Source organism: Oxyura jamaicensis, chromosome 1 (assembly GCF_011077185.1).
Source record: "Oxyura jamaicensis isolate SHBP4307 breed ruddy duck chromosome 1, BPBGC_Ojam_1.0, whole genome shotgun sequence".
Lineage (NCBI taxonomy): Eukaryota > Metazoa > Chordata > Aves > Anseriformes > Anatidae > Oxyura > Oxyura jamaicensis.
Genome location: NC_048893.1, coordinates 35,358,375 through 35,382,278, shown reverse-complemented (window position 1 = coordinate 35,382,278; position 23,904 = coordinate 35,358,375). Strand labels below are relative to the sequence as shown.

General features: G+C 38.8%; 1 protein-coding gene across 1 annotated transcript in view; it reads right to left on the bottom strand.

Annotated features, from left to right (window-relative positions):
- Window positions 1-23,904, bottom strand: part of TBK1 (TANK binding kinase 1) — a 29,113-nt gene that overhangs the window by 4,654 nt on the left and 555 nt on the right. Inside the window, exons 2-18 of the mRNA XM_035337504.1 lie at window positions 20,195-20,314; window positions 18,299-18,439; window positions 17,396-17,525; window positions 16,638-16,819; window positions 15,679-15,839; window positions 14,151-14,261; window positions 11,740-11,919; window positions 10,054-10,250; window positions 7,514-7,572; window positions 6,361-6,452; window positions 5,838-5,939; window positions 4,299-4,377; window positions 3,294-3,415; window positions 3,102-3,178; window positions 2,719-2,758; window positions 440-541; window positions 240-336 (exon numbers count right to left, since the gene is read on the bottom strand). Coding sequence (XP_035193395.1) covers window positions 240-336; window positions 440-541; window positions 2,719-2,758; window positions 3,102-3,178; window positions 3,294-3,415; window positions 4,299-4,377; window positions 5,838-5,939; window positions 6,361-6,452; window positions 7,514-7,572; window positions 10,054-10,250; window positions 11,740-11,919; window positions 14,151-14,261; window positions 15,679-15,839; window positions 16,638-16,819; window positions 17,396-17,525; window positions 18,299-18,439; window positions 20,195-20,281 — 1,959 coding nt within the window. The 5' untranslated portion in view covers window positions 20,282-20,314. The remainder of the gene's footprint in view (window positions 1-239; window positions 337-439; window positions 542-2,718; window positions 2,759-3,101; window positions 3,179-3,293; window positions 3,416-4,298; window positions 4,378-5,837; window positions 5,940-6,360; window positions 6,453-7,513; window positions 7,573-10,053; window positions 10,251-11,739; window positions 11,920-14,150; window positions 14,262-15,678; window positions 15,840-16,637; window positions 16,820-17,395; window positions 17,526-18,298; window positions 18,440-20,194; window positions 20,315-23,904) is intronic.

The following is a 23,904-nucleotide window of genomic DNA, read 5'->3' as shown; positions in this document are numbered from 1 at the left end:
GCTGCCAGTGAAACCAAAAATAAAATAAAAATCAAGTCAGGATTCATAAACCTCTATGTAACTCCTATATCAGCAATGAAACTATTATAGACCAAATACGACATCCACACAGCCCTGTATTTTAATACGACTGCATTAAACTAAGTATGACTCACTATAAACAGCAGCATCAATATAAAAACAATATAGAATAGTCTTTTATTTTTGCAAACACTTGAAATAATTTAGAAGAATTCTACCTCATTTATATAATCTTGGTATTTGGATACCTCCTCTTCAATATCAAAGCACTGGTTGGTGAGAGCAAGTAACTGCTTCCTTATGTGAAGCATTTTCCTAAAAGAAAAAAAAAAAAGTTTTCTTTCAAGACCCTTTAAGAACCTTGTAAAAAAGTGGTGCAGTGAACACTTCTGAATATTAAAGAAATCAATAAACTTGCCTTGTCCAGTCCTCAGCCTTGTCCAGAAATATATCGTACTTACTGACACATTCTTCTTTGAATAGAGCTATGGCTTTTGTAGCATGTAAATACAACTTCTGCCTGCAACACAGAAACAACCAAAACAGTGTTATACTCCTTTCAGAACCCCTTCCTCCAGCTCACTTCCTGAAACTTAGAGAAAAGGCATTTGGACTTAAAATCTCTTCAGCTAATTTTATTTGTGCAGTTGTAATGTATGAGAATTCAACACACTGCATGAACTGACAGGTTATGTTTCAAAAATATTCCCCAGCAGGGAGAAAAAAAAAGTAACTGAATGAATTAAGTTGCAATTATTGGTGTATGAACAATTGGTCAGATGCATTTTCCCAGTGAGCATTTATCCAAGCAAGTATATTTAAGGGAAAAGGATTCAAAATTGAAAGGGCAAAACTCCTTATTATTTCTAATTTATCTTTGGTAGATATTTAGAATCTCCAGCATATATAAATAATCCGTTGTGCTGAATAATATCCATGCAACACAAAAAATGAATTTTTGTTGTCAGCTTAAATTTATGGCAAGAGAAAAAACAAAAAACAAAAAACTCAAAGCAAGTAGATACAGAGATAAGGAGAGGAAAACAAAACAAAGCCCCATTCTTGTTAGAGTTGCAGTCAGCAGTCCCGGTAGAGCTGCCATACCATACTATGCATCGCAACAGGAAGCAGAACTAAGGGAATCTAGGATACTGAGGGCTGCAGTCTAACAACTGCTTCTGGTATATCATTAACTCTTGCATGATAGCCTTTGGTTAATCAAATGCTGGCTGGAATGTAGTTGGTTTGTCATCAGGCACGCATACCTGTCATTTAGCCACAAAAAAATATGAATTTAGTGCTGCTCCCTTATCTCTCTAGTAGTAACTACTACAAAGGCTAATCACTGTTGCTAAAGGCACAAAGTTCTTCAGTTTCATTTCTCAGATCAGTGGAACTCAAGCTATTGCATCGCAGAAGAGCAGGTACTTAAGGCAAACCACTGCCATTTCTCTCTGGGAGGCATCAAATAAAAATGGATGTAGTTAGGATCTCAAATATACCGGTACAATCTTGAAGAAACACTTGTGGTAGAAAATATATAGTATTCAAGACCATTAAAATGAAGCCTATTTATTTGAAGTCTGAGTAGTAGAAAAAAAATAAAATTTATTTTGCCTGCTAAATGGAGTGCAGATTTAAAATATGCTCTGGATTCAGTCTAAATGTTTACCTGTTTTCTGATGATATTCTTTAGAACATAGGTCTTGAAATTATTGCTCAGATTATCTCCTATGTTAAGTTCTGGCTGTTGCAGGACAACGATGTGTCCAAGTTACTTTCAGTGTATCAACATCTATCTCATAGCTAGTTTGGTTTCTTGTCGCTGCTGGCCTTTACATTAAAGCAATCTCCCTCCCCAGTTGGCAGTTACACTGTTTAGCTCTCTCACTATGGTAAAATCAAGTGATCAAGAGAACACCCGTCAGTGCCACCTTCACGTTGGCACATCTGTAATTGTTAGTGAACCACAGTAGTGGTAGGAACATCAAGAATTCTTAGAAAGTTCCAGAAGCAGTGTCTACATTCATACACCAGTAAGCAAAGACTAGGGAACCACTAGGGAACCACTCAACTGACCAGACTCTGGGAAAGTAACTTAGTTACTTAAACACAAGCATGTAGCATCATTTGAGATGCACAAGGATATCCTGTGCTGCTTCCAGCTGTTCATCCAGAAAGGCGCAGGTTTCCCATTAGTCACGTCCTACCTCCCAGTCTCAGACCATGTCTCAGGTACTTAAGGGTGACTCAGATAGTATTAGGCACCTGCGCAGGAGTAACTGAATGGATCCTGAGACAAGTGCTGCAGGATGAGCAGAGTAGCTGTGTAGAGTTGCTCAGGAGTTAAGTCAGTACAGTCAGAGGAGTCTCATGGGTGTCTAGACAACCAGATTACATACAGACACTTAACTTCTAAGTGGCAATTTTCAGCAGTATGGAAAACAGCACTAAAGTTTATTTTACACATGATACTTCCTGAATATTAAGTAATTCTGTAATTTCTATAATTTCATTCAGCTAGTCCGTACCTTATTTATCTGTAAAAAATTATTTCCACTTCAGCTACAAAATCACTTTACTGTTACTAAGGGTTCTGTTCCTCTCTAAAACAAACAGGACAAAAAGGTATTTCCTGTAAGATAATTATGCCCGGATTAGGAACAGGTATTTCCCAAACATAACTTCAAAACTTACTTGTCAAACTTGTGAATTTGTTCTTCATTATAGGGAAGCCCTAGGATCAGAGCAGATGACAGACATTACCAATTTAATTCTGTTAGTTGTATTTATATAAAACTCCACTTAGCTTACCCATTTTCTGTGTGTTAGTCTATGTTCGTAGGTAAAAGCACCAATTACTTTTTTTTTTTTCTGCCAGTGTTGCAATTCAGCTTTGTGAGATTAACAGAGTTTCATTCACATGGGCTTTAAGACAGGAGCTAACTAAGAAAGGCCTACAGACATATTCACTGATGCTGACCAACTGCTCACTGCTATCAAATATCCTGATAGAACAAGAACTGACCTGTCCTTTACACTAGAGTTTATGTTAAAAGTGAATCAAATAAGTTACTTACTTCGTTCTGCTTTGTCTTTTTTGAACTGATAATAAATATCTGTGATGGAACATAGCAGTGCCTGCAGCCTTTCTGGACTAGAGCAACAAAAGGAATAAAATTAGGAATTTTACACACAAACTTAAGCAGCTATTAATGAGCTTTTATGAACTACAACTAATATATATTAATAGAGTTAATACAATTACCCACTTTCTATCTCTTGGATGCATGCCTTCTTGATTTGCCCAAGTATCAGCCAGTAAACCACCAGGAGAAAGCTTGTTTTTGATATCCTGAAGACTGGTTTCTATTGTGCCCTGAGAGCCGGACAGCTACATTAAGAGCAAGAAAATGCAATCTTACCACTAGGTAAAGTGAAAAATTAATTCAGGCTGAAAACAGACTGAGCACATTAATACTACAGACCCATTTGTTTAACCGACCTTCATTAAAGAAATATGCCCAATCTGCTGAAGCTTAGCTAAAAGCAGATAAAATATAGTATCAAGAAAGAATCTCTCTGAAGTTGGTGTTTCTATTTGTTAATATTTATTTTCTTTCAGAGTCTTCAACAACAAGATTTTACTTTTCATATATTCCCAATTTACTTCTACTCTCTTTTAGTTTGTTACAAGTTCACATAATGACTATCTATCCACTAAATTCATACATTTCTTTCTCTGCAAGTCATACAACCTCCAAAATAAAAATGCAGTAATCACCTTTTCCTTTCTAGTTTACACATCTTCCCAGGATACCAGTCTGAAAAGTTATTTTCCATATTTTATTTGTCTGGAAACTTGACACAAATTTCAAAGCAGATCACTCTGAAGCGAGCTCGTACATGTATCACTTTAGAAAGCCAACTAAGGAGTTTAAAATTCTTTAAGGAAAGGGAAAAAGATTCTCATAGTAAAATACATTTTGTGGATTTTTCACTTTATTATTGCAGTAAATGGAATTGTATTTTCAGGGATGACCAATTATTTTCACTGCACTGGACTAATAACAGGATTTGTTGTCTTTGCAGAAAGACAACCACATCTAGATACAGGCATTTTAACTGCCTTTGACAGTCTAGAAATTACTTTGAAAATTCGGAGTTGTTACTCACAGAAAACCCTTTATAACCATTTCTTTGCTGTTGTTTTTTTTTTCATTTTTTTCTCTACTAACACCATTTTAAGAATGACATGGGTTTTGTAAAATACTTACCCGCAACAGTTTTGTGTGTATCTCTGAAATTTCATCTACTTCTGATGATTCCAAGTTGATCTGCATCAAATTCTCATATCTGAACGCAAGGCACGTTTATAAAAAAAAAAAAAAAAAAGAGTAATGAATGTACTCAAAATATTCCTTGAAATCTCAAGATCAACAATAACTACCACTCCTTCTACATGAAATACATTATCTGCCAAGCAACCATGAAAGACAGACAACTCTAAGTGGCCATTAGTAATAAAAATGTTTTAATTAAGAAAAAAAAATTCTTCCTTGAATGTTTTCCTACATTTGAACTGTTAAAAAGAAGTCTGAAAGTACCATTTCTTTTTTTTAATTCTACTCTCATTACTTGTATTCAACAGGTAGTAGAAAATTGTTTCCTTTCATCAATTCATTTTTAATAGGTTACTAAACTAAGGATTCTTCAAGTAGTCAATGACACAACAAACCACTGCACCAAGACGTTTTTTCTGTAGAAACTCACTGGAAAGGCTGAGTTACCAAAAACTTAAAGGCTGGGCTAGTAGCACTGTTGTTCATACGGACACTTTTCGTAAGACTATAGTTCAAGTGTCAAATAAATCATCCAGAAGGGTATTTTTCCTGCTGAGTCGCAGACACATTTTATTTTTAAAAATACCATGAGAAACCAGCTCAACTACTTTCCAACAATACGTACTTTGCTCCTGGCGAATACCCTAGCTACATTGTCAAATACAAGCTCTGCATTGTCATGCTTTATAGCAGAGCCTTGAAAAAGGAGGACAAACAAGAAGACGTGTCCTTTGCAAACTCCATGAAAGTCCTCTGAAGTTAGTAAACTGAAAATCCTGCCTCTCCCTAGGAGGCTGAAAGACTACATGCAAACACATAGCAAATTTCTATTCACATAAGAACTACAATTTTTGTGCAGACAGCTGCTCTGAGATACAACAGAACGTACTAGTCACAAAACAGAACCTACAGTGACTTCTGAGCAGTGTAAGTGGCATACATCTGCAGGACCTGGAAGAACATAGGAAGACATCCGGGCCAAACAGTCCTGTTAACTAGTGTAAACTGGTGAGTGTAAAAGGAAAGTGTGGAGTACAGCCCTGATGATCTGCAGTTAGGCTACCCAGGTACACTGTGGTCTTGTCAACCATCAGCTTTGCTAGTTGTTGGTTTTTGTTTGTTTTAAAGCAAGTACGTTAAAGCCCAGATGGGTCAGTTTTTACGTATTTGGTATGTGCATGTCAACTCTGACAAGTTCTTTGATATCCACAATTACTACATACAAGCTGGTGGTATAAATACATGGCTGCTGGAGTTACTCTAAAAGCCCAACGGCTCTACATGTGTGCATTAACCACCATACATGAGCATATTACTAAATCTGCTTAAGTGAACCCACTGCTGACAGTAAAGCCATGCTGATTCAAATTTAATTTTTAAAGGCAAAAACTCTAAATAAACATAGCCTAAACTACCACAGTCATTAAAGATTATAAAGAAAATAAATGCATTAAGTGTAGTGATTCTACTCACATTTTCTCAGCTTTTTCAATGTTTCTGCTGCAGAAATCCAGCCTGATGACGACCTCAGTCTTTTTATGAACCATTTCATTGTAATCATCCTTAATTATTTCACTAAAAAATAGTGAAGCATTAGTTTAGCATTCAACTGCCACCTTACCAGCAATCAGTAATACAATATCTACAGTAGTAATTGCTAGTAAAAATTGCTTTCCTTTAGAGATGTGTTAGTATAATCCTTGTATAAAACTGTACTGTGCAAGCTGCTCAATTGTACCTGCATGTAACCAGAGGTTACACTTTGGCTATCCACAGGAGAAAGTGAAACTGAAAATACCTAAAATTTATTGACAGAAAAAAGAATCTTTGTTTCCTTAATGGTGAAAAGATGGAAAAATCAGGAAGTCTTCACATTCAGGCAGTAAAAGAAACCTCCCTCCCAGGATCACAAAATTATGCACTGATAGCCAAGGTATATCTCAAAAAAATAATTCAAAAAAAAATCACATTCACTGCAATTCAATCAAGTACTTACATTAGCCATCGTATGCCTTTTCGCATCAGCTCCTGGTAAAGCAGCAAAGAACTGGCAACTCTACAGGCATAACATACGATACCTGTTACTGCCTGGGTAAAAAACAAAACAAAAACAACACATTAGTGCTAAATTGTCATTCTTTTAACAATTGTTTCAGGTCAATTAATGACAACAAAGCAACATAGATTAATAAAACAAAGAGCAACATGAAGATGGTAGTATAAAGTGCATAACTTTGCCCTAACTTTAGTCAGGAAATAACCAAACACTAATTATGGAGGCACAGCTAAACATGGCAGTGAGTTTTTCCAGTTATGCTGAAGTATCTGTTAGGGATGAAAATAAGTCTTTTATAAGCAAAAATCATACCACTTACTCTCAGCATCTACTTTAACTTCTGGGAAGTCACAAGTATGTTTCCTCAGTAGTTTAGGAATTAAACACATACATTAAAAGAAACTAGTAAAAATGATACATTTGACAATCCTAAGGCTAGGGACTCTTCTTTCACCTAATTTCCATGTACAAGTTTGCTGTATCACTTGGAATTCTGAACAAAGTTTCACAAATGATAGTTTAAATATTTTTAATAATATCAACTGCTTACTTTCTGTTTATTAATCTGAAAGACGTTTGGTTTCTAAAGAAACATATGCTTTTAGGACTACCTTGCCTGAAAACAAAGCTCCTCAGAAGACAATGTTTTATAGGAATAGCATAAATGGTTGTCAAAAAGTCAAAGCGTGTCAATGCACAAATTCAGCAGTTTTGGAATAATGACAAGAAAAATGAAACATTCACTACGTCTCCCATAAAGATCCTGTAAACTTGCAAGAAAGGCAACAGAAATTCCACTCTTGCAGATGTTTTGAACCTGCTAGCTTTGGAGCCTTCAGGAATGCCTTTTTGCAGCAGCAAAGCACTTAGAAGGCTGTTTGTTTGTTTTAAATATAAACGTGTAGTATACAAACTCTGGCTTTAATAAAATACAATTCTGGAGCCCTTGTTAACAAACACACTTCTGTGGGTCAGAATTCCTACCAGCATATTAAAATAATCTTATTAACATTATTCATCTGAGAATTAAGTAGCTTTCATCTCAGTATCATTATCTGAGACAGCTAAATAAATTAAAATCACAATTACTCACTTTAGCCATACTGGCATCCCCATCCAAGTCATAACGTTGATGTACTTTAGGAAGTAAAACTGAAACATAAAACAAACATCTGTATTTTCCTGTTTTTCAGAAGAGACTTCAAAAGTCTTGATAAAACGAGAGATACACTAGTACATGTCGAAGAAATATTTATTACTAAAACTCAAAAACATAACTGAGTCAGAAGCTAGGAATGTAAGAAATACCCTATTCTGTTTTGTTCCATGGAACACCTCTATACAAAATAGCATTACCGAAGAAGACTCCGGGAAGGCCTTGTTGCAGCTTTTCAGTACATAAAGGGGGCTTCTAAGAAAGACAGAGGGCAACTTTTTGCTCATTCAGATAACTATAGGACAAAGAAAACGGTTTTAAACTAAAAGAGGGGATATTTAGATAAGATGTTAGGAGGAAATTCTTTACTGTGAGGGTGGTGAGGCCCTGGCACAGGCTGCCCAGAGCAGCTGTGGATGCCCCATCCCTGGAGGTGCTCAAGGCCAGGCTGGATGGGGCTTTGGGCAACCTGGTCTGGTGGGAGGTGTCCCTGCCCATGGCAGGGGGTTGGAGTTAGATGATCTTTAAGGTCCCTTCCAACCCAAGCCATTCTATGATATATCACCCAGCTCACTATGTTGTCTCCCACAGCTGAAAACAGCAGAAGTTTACAAAAAAAAAAAAAAAAAGAACAGGACAAAATCTAATTCCCTCACAGATTCTCCCAGCTTCAAGTAATTTGTGTTTCAGGGACTTCCTGAGATCTGATGAAAGTTATGTTTAATAAAACGCTTGATACATTGTTTTTTTCTTCTGATAATTCAATAGAAACCTTCCTGAACCCATTCAAAGCTTTAGCATTCAAATCTTGTAGCAAAAACCTGCAGCCTAAGTATGCTTTGTATGATGGAAGTATCTCTCATGCAGGTTCAAACACGACAACTGAATTTGGTATTTTGTGGTTCTTCTATTAGAAGAGAAAGTAAAGTAATATTTATGCAGCTTCTACATGCTGCTCAAATGCCTACGGATATAGCACAGCCCTCTTCTTCTGCTCCCCCACCGCTTCCTTCTGAGCTGAAAGTTCATCCATTCTACCAATTCCTAAGCCTGATGCTCTTCTCAGAAGATGTTTTAATGCTTCTATACCATCTTGGAAAGAGGAGGGAAAGGGGCCTGGAACTGTCCAGAAACTCAAAGATCAAAGTAAAGGCATACAGTAAGTGGATGCAGGGGAACTAACATTAGGAATGTTCAATGAGGCTAAAAAATAATTCTCCACTGGCTGTTTTGACTGCTGCAAAGCACCGAGCAGATGTTTGCCCAAAATCATCCATTAAAACTCCAAGATCTTTTTCCTGAATGGCAAGGTAGAAGAGCAGGAAAGCAGGGTTCTTCCATAAGTTCAGGCTGTTTCCTCTCGCCACACTGGACACAGTTTTCATGTGCATCTACATGGATTTTCATCTCATCTGTTACTGCCTAGCCTGTTAATATTGTGTGATTCTCACACATAGCTTCATAACCAGCCTTTGTCTTGAACACCTTAATGTGGTATTTTCAGCAAAATATACTTCACTTCATTTTCCAGATTACTTTTGAACGTGCTGCACAGTGCAGATTTAATACAGATCACCACTAATGATCTCCCTCCATTGCAAAAGCCAGCCATTTATTTCTGTTCTTCAGCCCTATGTCTGTCCCTGTGGGAGACCCTTCCCTCTCATCTCACCGCTGCTTAGATTCATCAGGAGTCTTACAGGTGGGACTTCACTGAACAGCTTTTGAAATGTAGGGTAGCCTCCATCAGCAGAACCTCCTTTGTTCTCACACTTACGGACTCCTTTGGAGAGCTCTGACAATAAAAAGGCCCTGGTGATCCGTCTACAGATGGCACAGCTACCCACACTCTTCGGCACCTCTGCGTGAGCACCAGCTGGCTCTGGCAGTCGCCGTGAGACACACTGACAAAAGCCAACGCTGATCTCTCAACTGGAGGCTTGTCCTCCAGCTTGTCTCATACAGGGCCCTCTGTGAGCCTCTCAGTGATAAATGCAAAAACTGAGTTTTGTTTTCTTCTGCTATGACATTACCTTATCTTCTAAGCAAAGGTAAGGTGTAAAGACCTCCTCTGCTAACAGAAAAACTAACCACATTCATGAGGAATAAAACAAACAGAGCAAAGCCTGAATTTCCACTTAGTGAGAAATAACAAAAGAACTGGCTTTGACTGACACTCTATAATGCTCCCCTCAGCTTTTAAATGTGTGCTTTAAAAAAATGCTTCAGAACCCCATATGCACCACCACCACTACAAATGTCTGGGTTCACAGCACTAGGTACACTGTAGCTACTGTTACTGTAAAAATATGCTGGATACTCAGCATGTTTTAAATTGGACTGCTTACTTAGAAATTCAGATATTCACAGAGAAGCTTTTGAAACACTTTCAGTCATCCAGACATAAGATGTTAAGCAAACAAGCAACACTATTTACCAAGGATAACTATAAGAAAGGAGAAATGACTGTCCCATACCTTCTTCGTAGATTAATCCGACAATGTTCACAGGCTCCCTGCTTACTACAAAGATAGGATTCTCCTCAGTAGTTCTGGGGAAGTGTTGTGCCAATCTGCCAGGCTCCAGTATTAAACGCCGACCTTCATATATCAGTTCTTGATTCTGAGATGGTATTTTTGTCTGTTTGTAGACCAGCTCATGAAATATAGCAGCTCTACAATACAAACAATATATACAGTACTAGAGTCACTACAACAGTCCAACAACTCAAATTTTGTATTACTTATAACAAAATCCCTTTTTCCCTTTTTTAAGTTAAGAACGCTTTTCATACATACAGCATCTGTCTCATAACACCAAAAAGCAGCACTGCCTAAGGCTCCAGCTTGCTCTGCTACAAAAAGAAATGCTGTTCCTTGGAAAATACCAAACTTCCCTCTGTAACTCTGATTTTCCACCAAAGCTCTTTGTGAGTCGCTGAGTAAACAAACTTGCTTTGCCCTGCAGTGTGAATGTCAGTAGAAACAGGCAACATCAGATGAGAGGAAGGAAGCATACTTCACTTTTCTCAGGCATACCCATTTCTTAAAAAGAGGTATATGGTCTCTCCAAGAGAAAAATCTGGTGTTTTACATGTCACAAAGCACACACCCTAAATCCAGCCTTGAAGCTAACAGATGGCCAGATTCATCTCCTGTAACAGCAGAGAGCAGAACAACCAAGGACACTTTGGTATTTTATTTCAAGCAATCAATGAATATGAGACACAAGAATTCATACCTTCAAACAACAACACACTTAAACTAACAGGAAGGACCAGTTTGCCTCCTGTGCAGCCCTAGCACACTGCTACATCTGAATATGACAGCCAGCACTGAAGTAATCATAAAGGTAAATAATAAAATAAAGGAAAAAGTAAAGTACAAATAGCAATTAGAGCTACAATCAAGATTTCTCTGCAAAACTGGTACTCCAGCAATACAAACAACAGAATAAAAAAGAAAAACTGGAAAAGGTCAGAACTGTATTTGCACGTTTGATGAAATAACGGTATTTGTTCTCATATTAGAGGATAATATATGCTTTGGATTATCTATAGTAAGACAGAGAAAATGCATTTGTTTTTCTATCAAACTATAAATCAGATTTTACAGCTTTTAACATCAGCGCTTGATGACCATGAAGTGAACACCATATAACTCAGGCTCCTAAATGGTACCAATTACAACGTCAGAAGCCCTCTGAGAGTTTTATGTCAGACACAGATGACGTGCATGTTTTATATTCTTGATGACAAGATAAGTACAGTGGGAGTTGAATGCATTCTCTGAAAAACTATTTTGTAAATAGGAGGTACTAAAAAACATAGCATAAACACACCTGGGCTGAGTTGGTAACCATTACAAACACAAAAGCACTGTAACAAACATGTTAAGGATTAAGTCTCTGTTCTGTCACTGATTAAGCCCAAACCTAAGATCAGCTGATTTGACCTTCAACAATTTTATTTTTATTAGATATATTCATCAACATACTTCAGTGCACTGTGAATTCAGAGAGAAATTACAAGCTTACACTTCCAGATAAATTGACAAGGAAAGGCTACCAAGTACGTAACACTGGTGGTCTTGGGTCACAATACTGCTTGCCAGAGCAAGAGAAAAGAAATGAAAACAAATGAAAATAAAGTGAGCAACACTTACGTGTTGTAGCTGTGAATATAAACTTTGTGCAAGGTCATCTGCTGGAGCGAAAAGATGTGGATTATTATTCGGTGCAGTATGTCACTTGTCTCTGCAAAGAACTGGTCAAATCCCCAGCATTTTTCCTGGTCTGCTTCCAGGATATTTGCGAGGACAGGTGTGAGCAGTACTTGCAGACCCCTAGAGAACACCAGGAAGAGATAAAACAACTTGGATCTACCTGGATCTTTTCACATCTTTACTCGTCTCACGGATACAAGTCTGTCAATTGTGCCTTGAAGAATATTCCAGCACTACTTTTTTCCTTTGCTGAATAACAGAACGTTCAGTGATAATGTCCATTGTTTTTCATTAAGTATAACACTTTATCTCTTTCCTTCTGAGCCTTGACTATTAAATACTTTTCCTTGATATCTCAACAACTTCACAGACACTGAAAAAAAATGACAATTTAAGAAGTCTGCATCAGAGAGCTAAGGTCATGTTCTACCACTGCTGAGCAATAGTCTTTTATCCAGCTCTCACCAAACACTTAATGCACTTTATCACTTTGGAGGAGATTTCAGCCATTTACAGTTTGCTGGCAGAGCTGCTTGTGCGTTGCTTTTAGTCAGCATCAGCTCAGTTAGCAAAGACATCAATGGAATTGGCAGCGCTAACAAAAACCCATCTTGATTGCGATGGGACTAAGTCATGTAGGTCAACTGCTGCAAAGGAAAACGTGCAGCAATTGACTTCCAGCTATCACCGTTCCGGGAAAAGGCCAACCTAAGTTTCTTGTATTCTTACTTTGAAAATCCGACTTGCGAGGAATGTTGTGGATCCTACTCCTGTGTTATCACATACATATTTTTAAAACTTCCAAGAAGCTGTCTATGTCAAATCTGATCTCAGTGGGTAAAACTGGTAACATTTCAGAGCAAGCCTCAGTGGTAAGCCCACTGGAGGTCCGTGAATGCTGAGCTCATAACTTGCCTCAGTCTACACTTGCAACAATAAATGCTGTTTAAATGCTATTTGAAAATATTACTACAAACAGACATCTAGTAAAAAAATCTGCTTCCTTAATTATTTAAAATACATGAATTATAAGGAATAAGCAGAAGGAAACAACTAAGCAATACCATGAAAAATGTAAATTGTATGTTTTGTATGCTATAAATATATTTTTACAAACAAATAAACTGATAAAAAGCAGACTTCCATTCTACACTCCTTATGGGTCAACATATTTGGCTTTCACAAAATTTGTTTTTAATGCCTGTTCACAGAATAATTTAATTCTCACTTCACCAAGAAAGAGAAAAATATCTTAGTGTAAGTGTTCAGCAAGGTTCTTAGGAACACTTGTAATTGCACATTATGCAGAAGGCTCAGAAATGTTCAGGCTGGATGTTAGAAAAAGGTTCTTCACTGAAAGGGAGAGCAGGCTCCCCAGGGAAATGGCCACAGAACCAAGACAGAGTTCAAGAAGCGTTTGGACAACACTCTCAGACACAGGGTTTGATTTTTATGTGGTCCTGTGTAGAGCCAGGAGTTGGACTCAACGGTCCTTTTGAGTCCCTTCCAACTCAGGATATTCTATGAGTCTCTGAAATAAACAGGCTATGGGGGGTGTTTTTACAATCATACTGCGGTCAGATCTTTCACATCATGTTTGCTAGGGAAATTTGTTAAAAAGCAAAACATCCTTAAAATGTTGAGGGGCAATTACACTGCATTGAACACTTTGGTCTCCCCTTTCAATATATCAGCAGTAATTATTCTTTGTGTCTAACTCAGTCTTGCATGGCTCTTCCTACTGAGTATTATAAAATATGAAGCTAAAACAAAAGTAAATGATAAAAAATAGAAGATACTAATACGTTTCATCTGCTGATGCAGATTGTTTTCTGGGAAAAATATAATTTTCTGAACCGTCTTTCCATATAACTTCCTACGGTCTACGCCTTAAGTCACATTCTTGCAAGAAAGGGAAGGAGTAGTGCATCAATTCAAGATTCATTAAATCTTTATGCTCCTTTCTGAGTGTGGAAAAAAATAGTAATAATCTTTGTTCCACTCATACCACTTCAGATTCATTAGATGCTCATTTGTAATATTAGCTAGTTACTAAGTTAGCTATACTAGTATACTAGTTAGTATAACTAGTATACTAAGTATACTAGTATACTTAGTATACTAGTTAGCTATATACTAGCAATACTTTAGTTAGCAATACTAAAACTATGTGGACAGATGGGAAGAAAAAACACATCAGAACCTATTACTACATTGTATGGATCTACTGAAGAGTTCAAAGAAAACAGTGCAACAATCAGACCTCCATTCCAGAGGCCCAATCCTGAGAAATAATTGCAAAAGCACAATCAAGCAACATTTGAAACATTTTGTGAGAAGCTAAAACTTACTTTGAAAGGCTACAAGAAACAGGCATCTCCCAGCTCCACTCAATTGGTCCATTTTCTGCTTTCTGTATTCCAGAAATAGCACCAGAAGGCTTCCCGGTGATTATTTTATACCTGTGACACATTATAAAAATAATACGGACTTAACTGCTACCTCTTACAGACAGCTCTAGTAAACTAATCCTCAAAATAGAATCAGTAATACAAATTCTGAAGCCAGAGAGAACATGAGGCCAGCCTGTTGTTTAGAGGTGGTGCAATAATTAAGGAGCTTCCCTTAGTACCACTTTAGTACCACTCTAACACAGAGTGGTACTAAAATAATAATGAAGCAGAAATACTCAGGACTATGTTGGAGAAGGAATTTTGTTTATGTTAGAGAAAAATTAAAGAGAGATCTCTAGCATTACTGTGAGAAGCTGAAGTTTGTTCACAAGTATTAATTAGTCAAAATCAGGTTGCCAAGGAACTTTAATTTGGGGATTTACTTGACTAACTTCTAGTACGTTCCATGGCAAGCGATAACATTTAGCTACCACAAAGTCACTTGATGATGAAGGAACAGGAGGTGGGCTTTGAGAAATTACAACTTGAAAATATCCAGCAATTCAGATACAATTTAGCACTGTTCAACTTTGTACCCAGCAGGCTAGCATTTCTCAGATTTCTCAGGAAATGAATCAGGAGCAATAGCCTTTGAAATGTGAAAGTTCAGTTGTGCTTTCTCTTCTCAGAGGAGGAGGTACATACAAAACATACTCCTGTTCCTTGCTTCTCTCTCAGGCAGACAAGCATCAAGTAGACAAGAATGCCTTTGGGAGAATCAAAGCATGGGCAGTTCCTTAAGCTAAGGAAACTGGAGTCAGCCTCCACAAAGAATACCAGCACAGAGGAGTTACTGACACATTAGTGTCCCCAGGTACCGTCTTGCTTTAGTTTTTAAATGCAATAACACAGAAGAACAACAAAATAGAACTAGACTAAGATGAAAAAGGCATCAATTCCAACCAGCACGTCACAGACAGAACTTCTCTTTCACGTTTAGGAGTTACCTGTTGTCGCTAGCTACAGTACCTGACTGTGTGAAATAAGCAAAGCCATGACTCTGCTACTAAAAAAAATAAATGTCAGTCTCAGGGGTAGTGCATGCATTTCAAGACTGTCTGGAGAGACAATCATTTAAAGGATAAGAAAAATTTGCAGCACTGAAAACACATTTCAGAATACCACAACATCAGCTGAGTATCCAAATTCCATATGCAGCACTGCAATAGGCAATGGTGAAGGAAAGATGTGTGGAAAAAAAAAAAATCAGTATTCAGGGGGAAATCTGATACTTCATTCAGGTCTGAAGGTCCCCCACAGTAAAATCCTTGTTGAAGTAGAATTTTAAAGAATGTTCTGCCTTAAATATTTTCATTATCTTACTGTTTATAATAGGTATATAGGATTTCTTGGGGAAAAAATAAAACATTTAATGGACTGACTTTAAATTTATGAACAGATAAAATTCTCCTTCTAAATTACCTACATCACTTCCTTGTTTCTACGAGGTCCTTCAAAAGGTCGGAAAGGCAAACTCCCTGTTGCAGCGTGGTAAAAAGTCACCCCTATACTCCACAGATCAACTGTGGCTCCGTACTTTTTCTGATGCTCTTTCCTCAAAACTGCTCGCTCATACATATCTGGATGCTAATGAGGAAAAAAAAAAGATAAAATAGATTAAAAAAAAGAACTTAGAACTGTTTTAAGGACAATATAAAGAACAAAAACACAATCTATCACTTCACAGCAATTTTTTTTCATCAAAAAAATGAGATTAGTTTATATTATGCAAATTGATTAAGTTATTCCAACAAATTACAACAAAAGTGCTCGTAGGTATACGATAGCTACTTTTAATAACGTTATGCCAAAAATAGGCCACTAGAATAAAACAGCACCAAAGAAAAGAAGAAAGCCAGTACTCCTCCAGATGACTGTGAAACAATAGAAACTGAATTGGAAAAGGTCCACAGCAGAGGAGAGTATCAGTTATGGTATTACATTTGGGAAAACATTTTTAGGTGATGGCAGGAAGACAATTACATCTAAGATGCTTGTACTGCTGCTTCTCTGCCTGCCTCCCTCTGGCTAACAATGACGTCAAGTAATGTCTTAACTACACTTAACATCATCCACTTATTCAATACAAACTGAAAAATATCTAAAGGAATAAAGACACTCATAAGTAGAATACTGGTGTTGTTCCTTTCAATAAGGAAGCTACAGAAATTAGACCTGGAAATTATTTCAAGGTTACTGTGCTCAGGTCAGCAGAACTGGCGTGACCCAAGGTGAAAAAGGTGGAAAGTTATAAAAACAAGTATAATACAAGGATTTCACCATTAATTTCCAGCAGTCTGAACTTCACCTGTTCAACTCTCATCACAGAGCGTGCCAGGCTTTAAACATTTTTTTCAAACACCAAGTAAAATCATATGGGCTTACTAAATACTCCTCTGTGCCATAGAGAGAAACAAACTGTTCATCATCTTCGAGCTCTCTCGCAGCGCCAAAGTCTGTCAGTTTGTAAACAGACTGACCATCTTCACCTATAACACGCATTATATTGCCCGGCTTGATGTCACGGTGCACTATTCCGTTTTCCCGGAGATGATTCATCCCAGCCACTTCAACAAAAAATAAAGCAGAATTAAAGTATGCATCTCGACACTCACTGCACAAGCACTGACCCCTAACTGAGGCTAAAAATACATTTGTGTCCACTTTCTCACTGGGAAATGGGAATGCACAGAGACATCCAATTAACAGAAAGACCAGAAAACGTTCTAAGCATGTTTTCCTTTTCATTTTTTAAACAGCTAAATTACACTATTTCTTGCTCTTAGTAACATCTTTCCCATGAAGTACCGGTAGGTATTTTTCTAAAAACAGGCAGATACAGGTAAAACTCATAGTTTTTCTAATTTACTCTTCTGATATTAATTATCACTATAAATCAGTCAAATGCATGATAAATTATCTTAAGATTTATGGCAACGATTCAGACAAAAACATTTAAAGCTTTGCATCTTAATTCAGCAATCTACACCAATACAGGCACAAACAAAAGATACGACTCCACATAACTATCTTAATTTGTTGAATTAATTGACAGATTCAAACTCCTTGTCTCCTGCTATTTCAAGATAAACAAAACAAGTATGAGTTTGTTTCAGTCAATGAAAAGAGCAAAGTCTACATACCTACATCTCTCAAAACAATTAAGAACTCAGACTCTGGCAAACCGAAGGCATTAGATGGCTCCTCTAGAACTGTATATAAGCTCCCACATGGACAGAATTCCATCACTAGTACTTTGTGCCTACTTGTTGTCTGGAAAACAATTCCAAAAGATAAGTTTGTGATTACTATGAAAACAATGTCAGAAATTACAAATCGCACAGGAGCTTACTTAAAATAAATACATTAAAACAATCGGTAACTAGACCACAAACACCATTCTGGTGATCTTCAAAACAAGCACAGATCAATTTTTATATTATTTCACTTATTCTAACTTGGAGATGAAGAAAGCCTCAAGTTCTAGGCCCTTGCAGGGTAGACAGCAGTATCAATAGGTGGGTAAACAAGAAACTACAGCACAGGAGAGCAGAAAGAACAGTTCACTTCCTTCTTCTTTAGCAGTCTCAGCATCTGGGTCATTTCAATTGATCAATCTCAAGCTTCAGCACTGTAATTCGTATTACTACAATTACACAGCTCATTATTTTAGTTGGTTACAAAGCAAAAGCAAAAAAATGTCAGAATTACTGAAACACCTCAAATTTTCAAGTGTTTACTGTAAATTAACTGTATTCACCTTGCTTGATGCTTCTGTATCTTATCAGTATTTATTCATACATGTAGATAACTTCAAAATCCTATTTCAAAATAAGCTTAGGACAATAGTTTCTTGAGATGGCTTTGAATGACCATAACCTGTGCCTAAACACTGAAACCAAGCATAATCTTTCAACAACAATAACAAAAAGGAAGAGAAAAAGGGGTGGCTGGGACCACATAAGTTACCATTCTTTAAGATGTAATTTTATCCTTTATAATTGAGCATAAAGCAATCTCAGATGACAACTACAACACTTCATTACCTCTTCTTCAATAGCAAACAATTTGACTATGTTTTTATGATTCAGTTTCTTCAACACTTCGAACTCTCGCATCTGAACATCCACAGGACGAAGGAAACTTATACTGTTAAACACTTTGACAGCATATAAATCCCCAGTTTTCTGTTAAAAAAATACAAATTGTTAATCAAACAGAAGCCTAAGATTGTAAATGTGCACACACCCATTATCCAAGCATTTTGAGATATTTTGTTGTCTGTATGAGCATACCCAGATTAGAAAAACTGCAAAATTGTATTTTGTGTTAAGGTGAAAACTAAGATTCTCCAAAAACATATATTATGTATGTATTGATTTAGTTTAATATTGGCTAAAAGTAAACAGACTAGCAGAATCAAAACTCGTGGTTAACCCCCCAAAAATGAAGTCCTTTTGAATACAGGAAAGGTAGCATAAGACAGGCTGCGCATTGAAGAATGACCCATGAACTCTGACGAAAAGCAATTTTTCAGCAAGAGGTGAACCTCTTGCACAGACCGGAAAGAGGTGGCACATCCCACAGTTGAGAATCTTTGCTTGCTCAAGTTACAACTTTAGGAAGCTGAACATTGCTCTCTTTATTGCTTTGTTTATACAGATAAAGGAATGTTATATTTTTTCACAGAAGGCAGTATCAAACACTACATAGAATTCATGCAAAATCCTGAAGAGACTCAAACGCACCCAACACACAAGGCTCAGGAACACAGTCAAGGGCTTAATCAGACTTAAGTTCTCAGGTGGGACTAAGCCCCAACATCCTCATGCACCCACAGCACCAGCTTGCTGGGCCACTCCTGTCCCTCGCAGGGCAAAGCACCTCCCTGTGCCCATTCTAGGAATAAGGTATGCTGGCAGCCTTGCGTGTGACAAGATTCGTTTGAAGGATAAAGCCTTCCTGTGCTTAACCTCGGTGTGCTGTACAGCACGCTGACATGCACTGCTGGTGCCCCACTCAAGGTTTCCTCCCACTGGCACCAAGCTGCAAGTCACCCCTCAGAACAGTGAGGGTGATGGGAGGTACAACCATGAAAATATGTTTTACAGGGGAATCACTGTGCTGAAATTAATTCATGCAGAAAAGCACATAAAATGCTGAATTATTGCTCAGTGTTGCTTCACACAGATGTGGAATGTAGAAAACATTGTAGCTTACATATAACTTCATATTGATTTGACACAGAGTCGTTACTGTAAGGGAACATTGCTTCCACAACTAGGCTGTTCTTCATTCTGGGAGACATACCACGGAACTCCGTGGAATGGAATGACTACGCAAATAAGGTCATTGTAGCTCCTTGGGGTACAACATACACAGATCTGGACTATTTTGTAGCGATTTTCCAAAGTATGTCATCCAAAATGATGGTGTTCAACATATGTATGAAGCACTGACGTAAAGGCAAAGATTACACCAACTTCATCAGATATAGTATGTTAAGAATTTCACTTACAGTCCAAGATCATAAAAATCACAACAAATGGGTTTTAGAAGAACAGGAGACAACTATGAAAAAAGTGTTTAACAGAGACACATAAATCATGCAATAACTGACAAGACATTTCTATTTAAATTCTTAAGCAAGGAGTATTGGAGTATTTTTTTCAAAGAACTGAAGAATGAAAGAAGGAAGAATCAACTTTAGCCATTAGCATTTTACAAGGACAAATAACATCGCAAACAAATCCTCAGAGGTAACTGTACAGAACTCTAACTCTGTGGATGAATAGATTAAAAAAATTAAAACCTACGTATAAATAGTTACAAAAATGCATTTGCTAAATCTTGAACAGTTGATCATCATTTCCATGACATTATTCACATATGAAAAAAAAATCAGTTTTATATTTTACTTGGATTAGTAAATCCTCACAAACCTTATGTCGCCCCCGGAAAACATTGGCAGTAGCTCCTTGTCCTAGAATGTCAGACAACAGCCAGAGGTAATTTGAAGTGCTCTGCATCTTTGCTCTCAGTTAGACAGCTTTGGTTTTGACCTTAAAAACAAAAGGTAAAGTATACTGAAATGTATTTTACTAAAATGCACAATGGGAACTTTTTAATTAAAGAAAAGGCATAAAAACAGACAATTCCAAACACATACAGAAATAATCAAAAAGAACCAGCAGAGGAATAAGAGGAGAAACAGAGAAATCAAACTAAGCTGAACAGTACCAGAAATCAAAAATAATGCCTTTGACACAACACTTCTCTGTATCCGAGATCCTTACTACCCAAACTTTGTTTGAAAAATCATCTGGAAAAGTGAAATCCATATAAACATTGCTCTATCGTAAATATGTCTTTAACACGGTAACAGAAACTATAGAAAAGAGTCAAAACCACGTGCACAAGACCAGCAGGACCAGTAACCGAGTCCTTTCATTCACTATGCAATGCCAAAGAACACACACAAGAGAGGACAGCCAATAAATGGATCTTTCAGATCAACTTTTTCTAGAGAAAAACTTGGGGCCTCGCACTTGAGTACAGCTATAAAGAAACTGGGCTAATACCTGCAAAGAGCTCTTTTGACATGAGCTAGGTAACAGCCACAAATAGCACAAGTGTTTTCAGCTACTTGCTAGAAGCTCTGATCTCCACTGGAAGAAACTAAAGGACGTTTCTCTCATTTGTCTACAAGAAAGCTGGGGAGGGACTCTTAGTCCGGAAGTGTAGAGATAAGGCAAGGGGGGATGGCTTCAAACTAAGAGGGTCAGTTTAGATTGGATATAAGGAAGGAATTCTTTACTCAGTGGGTGGTGAGGCCCTGGCACAGGCTGCCCAGAGCAGCTGTGGATGCCCCATCCCTGGAGGTGCTCAAGGCCAGGCTGGATGGGGCTTTGGGCAACCTGCTCTGGTGGGAGGTGTCCCTGCCCATGGCAGGGGGCTGGAGCTGGGTGGGCTTTGAGGTCCCTTCCAACCCAAACCGTTCTGTGATTCTACAGTTCCCTCACTTCTAAAATTTCATATTCAGTACATCACGTCAATTTTAGAGACAGCCCAGCTTACCCACCCTTCCTCGACGAAAAACTGTCAAACAATTATTCACAGATTCAAAAGAAGGGAAAAAAATGCCTGATTAATTAAAAGCTGTAAGAAAAAATCAGAACTGCTAGCCTCCACAAAAACAGCAGGAGCTGCAGTTGCATACCTCTACCTTCCTGCTTTAATCAAAGCACTAACTTTGCCCTTAAATCTAGCAAAAGGACCTGAGATCAAAGACCTCTAGCTTCCCAGATCTAAAGAACCTTAACAGTGTGACATGGACCCAGGCAGGGTCAGGTCATCCAGCAGCTGTCTTCCCTCACTGCCAGGCAGACAGCTCTGCATCCGCCTGTCCTAGTGGCAACGACTGAAACGCGGCTAGCAGGAACAGCTCACTGAGATGTAGAAGCAAGTAACTGGAAAAGCTTTTGCTGCACCTCCTGGGAGACGAGAGAGAGACTGGCTGGGTGGTGGCACGGAGCGCAGGGGGCTGGGTGCCAACCACTGCCGTGGGCAGGAACAGCAATGCTCCCACGACTTCAAACACATCTCTCTGCACCGAGCGACTGCTGATTTCCTGCTTTCCTGATTTCCTGATTTCCTGATTTCCTTTAGCTACTGGCTCATGCAAGATGTGGAGTTTCTCGTAAGGCCGTACCCAAAACATCCGGGTATTCATGGAGCATACAGAACACAACAGTGAAATGCAAAGGGCTTGCCATTACTCCAAAATAAATTTGGAATCATTCAGCAACAGCATTTTTAAAATCTAGACAAAGTTCTCTGTGCTCAAAGAAGTGAAGAAAGGTCTCATCTCAAATCTTAACAAGAATCTCTCAAATCTGAGCCAAAAAAAAAAAGAAAAGAAAAGAAAAAAAAGGCAAACGGAAACTCTCAGTTAACTCTGCTAAGACAACTGGCAATGGTAGAGTACCAAGTTCTCCCTGCTGGCAATTTCTGTGGATGGCAGAGAGCAATCTATGATGCAGACACAGAAGGAAGAGGTCTGCAACAAAATAATACGTCTCACTTTGTAGATCATTTTTAAAAACTCTGAAACTCTAAAAAAAGAATCACAATTAAACCAAGCCCACTGTAAATACACGTTATCATCTATTTCAAACCAACATTCACAACCCTGTACAGAGGCTCAAACATAATGAATCCTTTCTAAGCAAACCAAAAGCGTGCAGCTGGATCAAACACAGTTTCTTCACTGATGTCTACTCAAATACCAAGCATTTTAGTAGCCTGTTAGAGACTGGATCATCATGATGCCCAAAGTGGTAGCGATGAGGTAGCTTATGTGTGAGATCAACTGTCTGCCATTACCTTCCTACTTTCTAATAGAATTTGCATCAAAGTTTTTGGGTAAAAACACCACAAAAGGCCAAGTCTGCAACAGAAAAGCTTGATTTTAACTCAAAAGTAAGTCTCTAACAGGTTTTCAAGGTGTTTTTTGTTTTTAATTTGCAAAACTAAAGATCTAACTATGCCGGTATTAACCCCAGGTATGTATCAAAACAGTCAGCATTGCATTATTAGACTTTTTTTTTTCAATAAAGTATTTTTATAATAGTAACAAAGCCTGTGCTCTCTTAGCACAGCCTTTGGTCTAAAGGTATAGAGGCTCAGGCAGCCCTGACTTTAATCAAGTTATAATGAAAATGATTCAATAACTTATACAACCGCTAGAACTCCTTTCATCTAATACTTTTCCTTTCTTAGACTGGCTCAGGGTGGATCTTCTGTAAACACTCAGCATTTGTTAAGTTTCCTTTCTGTGTCTTCCGTTACCTTCCTAAACCAATTCCCTCAGCGAGCTTCGTGTCCAGGAAACCACGTGCGCCTGCCTCCATCCACGGCCCTGTTTCCAGCCTCAACGCCAACCTTTGCGTTCCCTATGGTCATAAACCCTTATCTGAGAGGAGTCTCAAGTTCCTCACGCATATCCCCAGGTCTCCTACCATGGGCTGATTTATTATCCCCGCGACTCATCACCAGCTCAAGGCTTCTTGGTGTCTTTAACCTTCTCTTTCTGCCTACCCCTCCCTTAGCGGCCTGGAGCGGAAAGCCCATGGGGACGGCTTTAGCCCGACAGCCCAGGGAAGCAAGAGGGCTGTGTGCGGGGAACCACCGCCCAGAGCTGGCTGTGGGGAGGCACAGGTCGGCGAGGAGGCGACGAAGCAGCCCTGGGGGGGGCACGTCTGCCGGCGGGGACACCCCGCGAGCCCCCACAGGGCTGGCAGGGCGCCGCTCCCCCCCCCCGGCGCCCGCCTCCCGGGGCTCCTGCTCCCCCCCGCACAATTTCGGGGGTTTCCAGCCCGGCCCCGGGGGCACGGCAGCGCCTCCACGTGAACCTTTTATTTTTATTCTTATGTTTTCTCCCCCGGGACCGAGCCGCCCTAGGCCGCAGGCCCGGCCCCGCAGCGCCCCGGCGGCACCCGGCAGCTCCCGGCAGGGCCCCGCCGCCGCCCGGCGAACCGAAAGCGCCGCGCCCCGCAGCGCCCAGGGCAAGCGGCTCCCACCGCGCCGCTGCCGCCCCCCTCGGCTCGGCTCAGCCCGGCCCGGCCTCCCCGTGCCGAGCCGAGCCGAGCCG